General features: G+C 34.9%; 1 protein-coding gene and 1 long non-coding RNA gene across 2 annotated transcripts; both read right to left on the minus strand.

Annotated features, from left to right (window-relative positions):
- Positions 1-1,329: 1,329 nt before the first annotated feature.
- On the minus strand, positions 1,330-2,961 carry LOC103447718 (dof zinc finger protein DOF2.4). Its single transcript, NM_001328999.1, is given in 2 exon segments — positions 1,330-2,605; positions 2,800-2,961. Coding segments are annotated over 2 exon segments (1,128 nt in total). The 5' UTR covers positions 2,851-2,961; the 3' UTR covers positions 1,330-1,528.
- Positions 2,962-8,158: 5,197 nt separating this feature from the next.
- LOC114819828 (uncharacterized) lies at positions 8,159-8,757 on the minus strand. The gene is made up of 3 exons (XR_003767132.2): positions 8,692-8,757; positions 8,348-8,473; positions 8,159-8,245 (listed from the first exon to the last, which is right to left on the minus strand). It is a non-coding gene; the product is annotated as an uncharacterized lncRNA (long non-coding RNA).
- Positions 8,758-11,558: the final 2,801 nt, after the last annotated feature.

The following is an 11,558-nucleotide window of genomic DNA, read 5'->3' on the forward strand; positions in this document are numbered from 1 at the left end:
ATAGTACTGTCTTGTATTCATGATAATGATGCTCTCTCTCTCTCTCTCTCTCTCTCTCTCTCTCTCTCTCTCTCTCTCTCTCCTCCCATCCCATGTATCTCTCTCTCTGACGCACAAATCTAAAAATGTAGTAAGCAAGTTTCCTGCCAAGGTGAAGACTGAAAACACATTAACATTCTACTGAATTCGAATCTCATAAAAACATGAGACGAGAAGCTTTCTTGGAGTTCAAAATTTGCCACATTTAGAGGAATTGGGGAAGATGGAGGAAGTAGAGTCAGTGTCCCTCTCTCCAGTCCTGATTACACATCATTTTTCGTTCATTAAATTTTAAGAGAGAGACCACTGAAGGCGGTGCTTGGTGTTGGTGAATGACCTAAAGGCAACCCTTTTCAGAGCAGTGGTGGACTGCAGATCAATTTCCCTCATCAAATTACTTTAGTTTTTTTCTTTTTTCAACTGAAACGATTCGAAATAAGAAGAGCAGTACAAAACTGACTAAACAGAATTACAATCCTCAATTAAGATGTCTATAGTAAGATCCGGGGGATCGTCGAACCAAAAAAAAAAAGGACCTCTGCTATGATATGGGTAAGCCGATGGGTAGCACCGTTGGCTTGACGGCGAACACGGATGATAGTAGCTCCAGCGATCGAGGACAACATAGCGTTTGCATCTTCCACGATATGCCCAACACGGGACTCATTGTATGAAGAGCATTGCATACCAGCCACGATGTGGAGACAATCGCTCTCAATGATTAAATAATATATTACGCTACTCTCACCCATGTTCACACATAATTAAGGTAATAGTTAATATTAATTAAACTATAGAATCTCTACATAAATAAACTTCCTATAGTCCTCTTGATTCATGCAGATTTGGGCTAAGCCAAATTGGCTAGAGCAATGCACTTTTACTTTTGCACTTAATTTCGAATCCTCATTTATAGGATAGAATAACGCTTGTATATTAATGTATGTAGAGACAAAAACTTCAATTAGTTAATCAATTTGCAGCTTTTGATTGTTAAAGTGGTGTTCAATGAAGATTATATGAACAGATATGCATATACGGAGCTATATGTTAGTTAGATTTGTCATCCAATGACTCGAATCGCATATTGAGCTCATCGAAGCCAAAGAATCCAGTCAAATAATAGTACTTAATCTTGCAGTTTCATTTCTCATGCATACCTATGCAATTTTTACTGTAAAATGCATGTGGCTGAAAGAAGACATGAGAGATATATAACATGAAATGAAAAGTTTTCAAAGGGACTACTGATCATCTCATAGTGTTCAAATACAACCCATGATACACAAATTAAGGACCAAGTGCTTCAAACATACGTAATTAAACCCATACAGTAATACACGCGAACAAGCACAACATAAGTACTCAAATTTAAAAATAAAAACAAAATAAAATACAAAATAGAAAGCCTACCATTTCTTAATTGGATCCACCTCTAATCATCATTAATGATGGTTAGGGTTCTTGAAATTCGTTGCCGTCGACCTAGTTACAAGAGATGGCTTGTGGAAGAAGAGTTGAGCCCTGATAAATCTGTCCACGCATTCAAATTTCCACCCCAGAACTGGCTATTGTTAGTTTCAGCTAAAATAGTAGTACCCAAAGAAGGTCTTGTTAAAGTAAGACCATGATTATCTTCAGTTTTCACTGGAGGAGGCAACTGCTCAGTATTAACCCTAGAATTATTCCCAACCATTGGATCAGTTGTTGCTTGATGATCGACTCCTTGATCACCCGTTTGAAATGGGTATAAACCTGTTGATGTTGATGATTCAAACCCGGTACCGCCCAAAAATGGAATTTGCTGCAAGTTCGAATTACGCCACTGATTATTATGATCCCCTCCTAATATTCCACCACTTAAATTGTTCATATTATTGCCTCCTGCAATCTGATGAAATTGAAACCCCATATGATGTTGGTGATGATCAGTCTGTTCCTGCTGGATCTCATTGAAGTTTAATCCCATGTTCCCAGCTCCATAACGACCTAGACTTGGTATGGATGAGGCTAGAAATGGTAGTGATTGATGAGTACTTGGTGGTAGTTGTGACAAAAGATGAGGAGTATTGCCCATCATATGATTTGATGAGTTGTTGGTAATTGAGTTGGAACCTGTTTGGATATGATCGCCAGTGGCTACTGGAGATTTGGATCGACTGCTGCTGCTGCTGCTGTTGCTTTTAGTTTTCTTGTTTCGGCGACATCCTCCTCCAACAGGAACGCTCCTTAGGGCACCTCCTCGGGTCCAATAACGCCGACATGTCTTGCAGAAGTGGCGAGGCTGAGTGAGGCTGTAGTTATTGAAGTAGCAAAACTTGGTGTTAGTGGACTCACACCGAGGACACTTGAGCGCGGTTTCTGGTTGTGGAATCTTTGCCAGACGGGCTCGATCAGACATCGAGCTGGGTCTGATGGAGCCTGGGCCGCCACCACCACCACCAACACCACTAATACTGCCTGCACCACAGACATGAGTTAGTGACGGTGGTGGAGGGAGTGGTGGAAGTTCATGTGGATTTTCACTTCCAGCAGTAGTACCTCCTAATGGATGATGATTTGGTTGCTGCAAGATAATAAAAATCAAAAGAAACTATGAGTTAACCATAAGAAACAAATATTTCTGGTATATTCACAAAGAGATCACAAAGGAATAGGAATAATTATCTTTTTAATTTGCTTTTATTTTTGTTCTTCCCTTTTCTAGTTTGGTGAAGATAGAAGTTACAGATGGAAAATTAGAGCTAGAGAAAACATCACCTGGTGCCAATTGGGAGGATCTACATAAACTGGAATAGATGAGAAAACCATGGTGTTTGATCTTTTTTCTTCTTTTATAAAGTTTGATGGGTCTTTAGGAAATATGGTGGTGGAGAATCACACCAAGGGAATACCAGAGCAAGAAAGAAAGAAAGAGAAAAGAGAAAGCTAGCGAGGAGGAAAGCAAGGGAGAGGCTTTTGTATATTTTTGCTTTTATTCCCTCATTCTCTCTCTTTTTGTTTTATTAATATTTTTAGGGTTTTGGGTGGTCGACGAAATTTCTTCGCATTTAAGCTTTCTTTTGACGTTGTGGACGTGATTTAATTAGTGCTAAAAAGCTACTTGCTGTAATTAGGATATAAATGTAAAAGAGTCTCATATCGGTGAAAAGAAAAATATTACAACGGCTTAATTATAAAAGGTTGGGTTACTTCTTATATTGCTAATTAATTTAATAGTGAAACCCCAACTTTCTTCATGGTATAAAAGCAAGTTGGCTCACGTGTGAAGCTCAAGGCCACACGTGCTCCATGTCACCCAATTTGTGTTGTTCACATGTTCGGTTTGAAAGCTCGCCATAGTTGAGGGGGTAGGTGAGGATGTGAAGGTAAAAATATCTTAGAAGGGTTTATAAGAGATTTGACCACTCCTTATATTGTAAATTGATCTTATGATAGAACCCCTACTTTCTTTAGTTGTTATTTCTGCCTGGCCTCCTCATGCATGGAATAGAGAGAGAACGTGACACAGTAAACCAAATTACATATCACTATCTATTTATTAGCTGTACGGAATAATTTGCTTAATTCATTTACCAACACGAATTCATTAAAAACAGGCCAAAGCCTCCAGAGATACAACTGAAAGCAAAGGGGAATAGGCACAGGCACCAAAACCCTATACAATCAAAGGAAAGGAAACTAACAAGGCCAGGTGATCAGGCCACAACCTTAGAGGCGGAAGGTATCCTTTACCAACATGACTAATTTTCAATATTGTTACCCTTGGTCCTGGTTTAGGGAGTGGGATATTAATCATAAACTGGTCTTGGCCTGTGTATGTATATAATTAATTTATTGTTCTCAGAACTACTTAAAAGTAATAAACTGATTGAGTGCACTTTGAGATAGTATCATAGGAAAGTAGTTAGTATATGCATGCTTGAGTAACGCCAAAATGTATATAACTTAAAAAGTGCTAATTATCACCCAAGGGTTAGCTCATATAGTAAGCGTCTGGATAAATGAGTTAAAATTAGCTTAGATAAAAGGGTTTTTTTTTTTGTCACATTGAAGGATTTCGAACCCTAAATCATAAATTAAAAGTTATGATTCCCTTCCATAGAAGGGTATGGTTCCCTTCCATTCTTGAAAAGAAAAGAACCCTTGGCATTTGATGTGTTTGGTTCCTGTTAACATAGTGCTTCCAAATAAACTCAAATAATTTTGGTAATGTTAGGGTGAAATAGACAAATATACTTCTTTGTGGTGAATCACAATGCAAGTAAGAAGGATAGATCATAGTGGTATTCACATATCCATTTTCATTTCCTACACACCGTTGTTAATTTTTTCCATTAATCTTCTTCAATTCATTTGATTTGACGGCCGAAAATTGAAAAGAGTATGTGAAAAGTAAAAATAAATATATAGCCAAGTAAGAATTATGCACCGCAAAGAGCATTATAGGCGGTTCTAAGAGAATCATATGAGCTAATGTCACATCCCAGACCAGGCCCCACCACATCCCGGGCTCGACTCCGCCGTAGCACGATTTGTCAGCTTTAGGCCCCGACCACGGCCTCACGGTTTTTTTTTTTTCCGGGAACTCACACGAGAACTTCCCAGCGGGTCACCCATCATGGGATTACTCTTGTGCAAACTCGCTTAACTTTGGAGTTCCGATGGAATCGGAAGCCAGTGAGCTCCCAAAAGGCCTCGTGCTAGGTAGAGAAAGAGATGAGAATAAACATATAAGGCTTACAAAATCCACTCCCTTGGATGATGTGGGATGTTACAGTTAATAAGTGATATACTTACACTAACAAGAAGAATTTTGGAACTCGCATGGTAGCGAAATCCCACATAAAGGGAAAGAAATTTTTACTGTTTTAAATTCTTAACCAAGAAGGAAGAGTTGATTATACAGTGACTATCAAAAAAGTAAGACTTGGAGATGGATGCTAATTAATTAATCCTGTGAACCATATGCTAACCTAGGTTATTATATGCTAAAGATGTATACAAAACAAAAGGTGGGAATTTTATCCACTTGGTTTTTCCTTTTTCTTGTGTAGCTTTGCTAAAAAAAAAATTATAGTTCTTAATTATTATGACATGCTAAATTACTGTGATAGATAGGACTCCTAAGTAGACCTGGCATTCGTGTCGTGTTTCCCGTGTTCGTGTCGTTTTCGTGTCATACCCGATATCTTAACAGGTCGTGTCGTGTAACACCCGTTAAAATAAACGGGTAAAATGACCCGACCCGAAATCGACCCGATAATATTAACGGGTAATATGACCCGACCCGTTACCCGTTAAGGAAAATATATTTTAAACCAATAAATAATTAAATAAAAAACTTAAAACTTTTTTTGAGTGAAAACACATTTTTCTTTTAAGTATTGTCACATCCAAAACATACAAACACATTTTTCTTTTAAGTGTATATTTACATATCCAAAATAAGAGCATAATAGAAAAACATTAGAACATTACAAAATATCAAATGTTCAAAAGATTTGCAAAATTAAGGACATTGGAACATTAGAACATCTTGCACATTTTCTTCCAATCAAACCCTTCAATTTTCCTTAATCATCATTGGAAAAAGTATTGGAACTTTGGCCTGATATATTATCTTCAAGAGTTATATTGATGATGTTTTCATTGAGGCTTTCCACATTAGCACTCTCTTCCGCATAATCTAAACATAGAAAAATCAAACATTGTAATTTGTAAGTAAACCATTCAAATTATGGGTACTAAAAATAATTATGAAAAGAAGTAAAAAATAGCTCTATATTATATAACGATATACTACCTCCTTTTCCAAAAAGCCAATCTCGTGTACACAGCAAAGCTTGAACCGTGTCTGGCAACAATGAAGTACGATATTGATCTAGCACTTTACCCCCAATACTAAAAGCAGATTCTGACGCAACAGTTGAAATAGGAATTGTTAGCATATCTCGTGCTAACTGAGAAAGTATTGGATAATGAAAACACTCTATTTGCCACCAAGAAAGAACATCTATATCTTGTCTTCTATCTAGTCTTTTATCATCCAAATACTTTTGTAATTCACCTTTTTCAACTGAGTTTGGACCATTGTAATTATTATCAAAATCCTACATCATAAAAATAAAAAAATAAAAAACATCATAAAAATTATGCACAACCCAATTTCAAACATAATATTAATAGTTTTAAACTTTTAAAGTACTATGTATAAAAAGGAAAATACAAACTTTATGTTACCTCAAAGATAGCATCTTCTCCACCTACTGTTTGATGATTAGGTGTCGAGTTCATTGGAATATTTGAATAATTAAGATGAGCAGATATTTCCGAGTACACACTAAAGAGAGAAGTCAATGTGGCATAAACATTTTTATATTCCATAGAATTCACGCCATGAAGCTTTGTGTAAGCCCAATCCACAAAATGTAGCTTATAACGAGGATCCAAGATGATTGCAATTGACATAATCAAACTGTAATCTGACCAATACTTCTGAAACTTCTTGTGCATATGATCTCCCATCTTATTCATGAAACTATCACAATCATCAATGGCTGCCTTAATTTGAAGCTGAATTACGAACACTTTAGGGAAGAATAAATTTGATGTGGGGTACTTTGTCCCAGAGAATAAGCATGTAACATCATAAAAGTATCCCAAAAACTTCGAAATCTTCACCACTTTATCCCACTCTTCAGAAGAAGGACAACTTTCAAAATTTGAATCACTCAACCCTAAATTAATAAAAGCATATCGATAGAAAATGGCACTATCTAGCATAAGATAGGTTGAGTTCCATCTAGTAGGGACATCTTGTCTCAAACCTCTTTTACTATCCAATATCCCTACTTGCTTAACACATTCTTGAAACTTTAGTTTCCTAGCCTCAGAACCCTTTACATACTTGATGCATTCACGAATTTTTACCACCGAAGAATCAATTTCTTTAAGTCCATCTTGGACTATCAAATTCAAAATATGAGCACAACAACGCACATGAAAGAAGTCACCATTCATCAAGAGAAGACCTCTAATATTTAATTGATTCCTCAAAATGTTAACAAAACAAATATTTGAAGAAGCATTATCCAAAGTAATAGAAAATAACTTCTTCTCAATCCCCCACTCAGTTACCAACGCACTTATTTTCTCACATAATGCAACACCAGTATGCGGAGGAGGCATGTGACAAAAACTTATAATTCTTTTATTCAATTTCCAATCCTTGTCAACAAAGTGAGCAGTAAGTGCAAGATACCCATCAGTGCACTGAGATGACCATAAGTCTGATGTCAAACAAATTCTACCTTCAACCGAGCCTAACAAATTATGCAATGCTTGTTTTTCAGTTTTGAACATCCTCAACACACAAGCTTTGATAGTATTTCGACATGGTAGCTTAATATCAGGAGATACATATGCAAACAAAGCCTTAATTCCCTCATGTTCAACAAAAGTAAAAGGAAGATTATGCTTGATGATTGCCTCTACTAATAAGCCACGGAATATCAGAGGATCAAACTTTTGGGAACACAATTCAGATGCCGACATAAACAATTCAACATTATTCTTTGCAGGGCATGTATTCAAATGTCTTTTCATATTTCCTGTCCCATGAAGACTATCATCTATCATTACCTTCTTACAATCTTTGCATTGAGCACGACTTTTACCATCTTCAAAAACAGTATCCAATTTAGTGAAAGTGTTCCAAACAGGAGATCGAAGTTTTCGCTTACCTAAATTGATTGCTCTAGCCTTTTTCTTTGCAGAACTAGAATTTGTATTGTCTATACTTTCGCTTCCAAGATCTCGTTCTGTTCCCATTATAATCTCCACGGACTCCTCATCGTTTACTGAATCTGAATCTCTAGCATCCATTGCTTCTGCATCAAAATGGGCATAAATGAATCAAAATGACCACAGAACCACAGCAGGTTAATCTATAAATTTGCAACTTAACAATATACATACGGGAACAGGTTCCTTCACAAGGGTATTATTCAACTAAAAAAGGATGTGGTTGTGTCTATCAGATTCATATGGACCAATCCACTATTGGCAGGATGTTATATCCTTCAGATACATACCATCAGTTCAAACAGATCCAATTATTTACCTCAAGAGTTTCTTTTGGTTCCTTGGTCTTTGCATCAATTAGGTCAATGGTGACTGGCTTCCCATCCTTGGCTGGTGTGATCTATCAGAGACAAAAGAAGGTGAAAAACTGAAACAGAAATCCTGAAAAAACTGAAACAGAAATCCTGAAAACACTTAATAGAGAAGTCAATCATCAGCTTACCTTGGATGCGAATACCCCAGTTTGATAATCAATCTTCCGTGGATTAATTAGAACCCTCTGGGCTAACTTTCCAATCTCAGGATCAAAACCAGGCATAAGCTGATCTAAAGCTTCAATGAAAGTAACCTACAAAATACTTGGCATTAATCTACAAAGCCTTGTGAGATAAGAACTCCTAGATAGTAAAAAAAAAGAGGCTTGAAAAATTAAAATGAATAAAACGTGGGTTTTGAGCTGGTAGACACAAGGAAAGTTACTGATTGACCCATATAAAATTAGCAAATTTCACATAGAATTATTGTAAAAATCAGAAGATAAATGAAAATAGAAAGAAAAGAAACTACCTCACTCCCAAGAGCTGTATATACATCACTGAACTCAAGACCTATGTAACCACTTCCAACAATAGCTTCCAAGACCTATGTGAGAAAATTTGTTTATATGTGTTTCTTTGCTTCTCAGACCCTTGGTTTTGTACTACTGGGTGGCGTGCAAGTACATGTTTTGAATGTAACTGGACTAGTTATCAACACAGCTGGCGGAGTTTGGTATTCATTTGCCAAATATTAACAAGGAAGAGCAAGCCAGTAATGCGGATTGCAGATGTGGAGGCTTATCGTAAATAAAGTTGATACCAAAAGATTGCATATGGTTACTAACAGCTCATTTCTGTTTTTACTTTTTGCTTCTATCTCCACCAAAACACGGCAATTAGTTCTTTGAATGAAAATGATGCACTGTATAAATGTTTAAACATGTTCTGTTCACAGCATATCTGAATTCATTACTGTACTCACATGGTAGAGATGTTCTTGATAAAACAATTCATCATCCGTCGGTTTACATAAGCAAGAGTGAAGAGAGAGAAAGGTTGAAGAGGGAGAAATACTTACATAGGAAGATGTCGTACGAATGGAAGACGAGAAGATCGTGGCTGTCGGAAGAGAGCCGAGAGGGGCTAGGAAGAACAGACGGCGCCGCGGGCGGGTTGGGAGTGGGGAGACTAGACAGAAAGAATTTAGGGCTAGGCAGTCCGCAGCATTGGGGTTTTTTTTGTTTTGATCAAATCAGTCGGGACTCAAATGGAAACAATGGAAAATATGAGAGGTTTTTTGTCCAAAAAAAATGTAATAATATAATTGAAATAGAATCCAACGGTAGAGATTTAATTTCATTTATCTAACGGCTATTATTTAAGTAAATTCTTTAATAGTTTTTTAATTAATTTAGAAGTATAAAAAATATAGAAAAAATATCGAAACGCTCGTAATAACAAGCTTTACAACTTTCGTGAAGAACTTAACTTCGAAATTCGCCACTATAATCATATAAATCATAGATCAAAATTGAACCGTTGATTATTGTTTACATTTACGCTTTATTTTTCTCATCGGATTTTGTTTTTTCAGATTTTCTTTTTTGAAAACATGATCTATTAGAGGATGCAAGAAGATGAACGGTTTGGATCGTTGATATTATGTTCAGAGTTTTACGATTAGTGAAAATATTGCTTGATGTTTATAAAGTTTCTACAAACTATATGACATCGACTCATATTTCAATTAACCGTAAATATCAAAACGTGATATCAAAGATCTGAACCGTTCATCTTCTTACATCCACCAGATGATCATGTTTTCAAAAAAGAAAATTCAAAAAATGAAATTCAGTAACAAGAATAAAGCGTAAATGACAATCGACGGTTAAATATAAATGGTAGGTTTATGGATTATAGTGTTGGATTTCGAAGCTGACCCCTTCATGAAAGTTGTAAAGCTTGTCATTATGAGTGATTGGATATTTTTGTTACATTTTTTACACTTCTACAATAATTATTATTAATTTTATTAATTTTTCCCTCAAATAAAAAACATTATTCATGAGGGTTTGGGAGGATTTTAAAAATCTAAACGATAAAGTGTAACCATTATCTACTCGTAGAGGAATAAATAATGATGAATCGCAAGTGTTTATATATTCTTTCACATTTTTCGTACTTGTATTGTATGAATGTCTTCTTAGTTCTTGCCTATACAAATATTATACTAGTTTATTTTAATTTTGGACAAGAACATGTTAACTGTTAAGTAAAATTTATTATCCTAGTAAATTAGTAATGATAATAAAGAAGTCTCATAATAAAAATAAGGGGAAACTTGATCTAAGTCCAATTTTTTTTAGCCAATAGTAGGAATGGTCCAATTTATTAAAATAAGTCCAATTCTTTAAATTTAATTATTTAATTATCAATAATTATCTATTCAATAATAAGATTTATTATAAAAATCAAATTTCTTCCTAATTATCTCTTTGATTATTATTATTATTATTTTGTTATTTCTTGTTCTTCCTCCCTCTTTAAACCTCATTAGATTTTATTTTTAATTTTTATAATCAACCTATATCACAGGTTAATTATTTTTTTGTATCTATATGACAGATTCTTCTTTATAATTAACGTGTTACAGATTAATGTGTCTTGCTTCGCTTGTAGGTATATTATGTTTTCCCTACTTTTTAGTTAGGTTTCATATCTTGCTTATAGGTACAATATATATTCATATATTTGTTACTTAAGTTAAGGTAGAATGTTTTGTAGATAATTTATGTTAGTATATTAGTTTTTTCTGTTATAAGATATTAATTAGATTTTTTGGAGTTGAAAAATGCTTCATATTAGAAGATTTTAATTGATTTTTAATATTTTTAAAAATTATAAAATGAGTATAAAAGAAATAAAAACATGTAATTATATAACTTGACTCACACCTAAAAATCATCTATATTTTTGGACATGGATCTAAAAGCCCCTAAAAATAAATAATGACTAAAACTTTTTTTTATAACTTATATAGAATAATAATACAAAACTATATATTTAATATAGAATATATTGTATATATTAATATGGCTATTGTATTTTATAATAAATCTTTTAGTAATTAAACTTTAAAATTATCAAATTAATTTTTTTTCTTAACGGGTCGAAACGGGTCACCCACGTGTTACCCACGTGTATACCCGTTAAGAACCCGTTATTAACAGGTTCTTAACGGGTCACCCGATAATGACCCGATAAGTTATCGTGTTGACCCGAAACCCGTTATTTTCGTGTCGTTTTCGTGTCGTGTCATCGTGTCGTGTCAGAAACTGCCGGGTCTACTCCTAAGTAGTCAATTACGGCAGATCAATAAAGAAAATATCTGTAACA

This window comes from Malus domestica, chromosome 11, assembly GCF_042453785.1.
Source record: "Malus domestica chromosome 11, GDT2T_hap1".
NCBI classification, from domain to species: domain Eukaryota; kingdom Viridiplantae; phylum Streptophyta; class Magnoliopsida; order Rosales; family Rosaceae; genus Malus; species Malus domestica.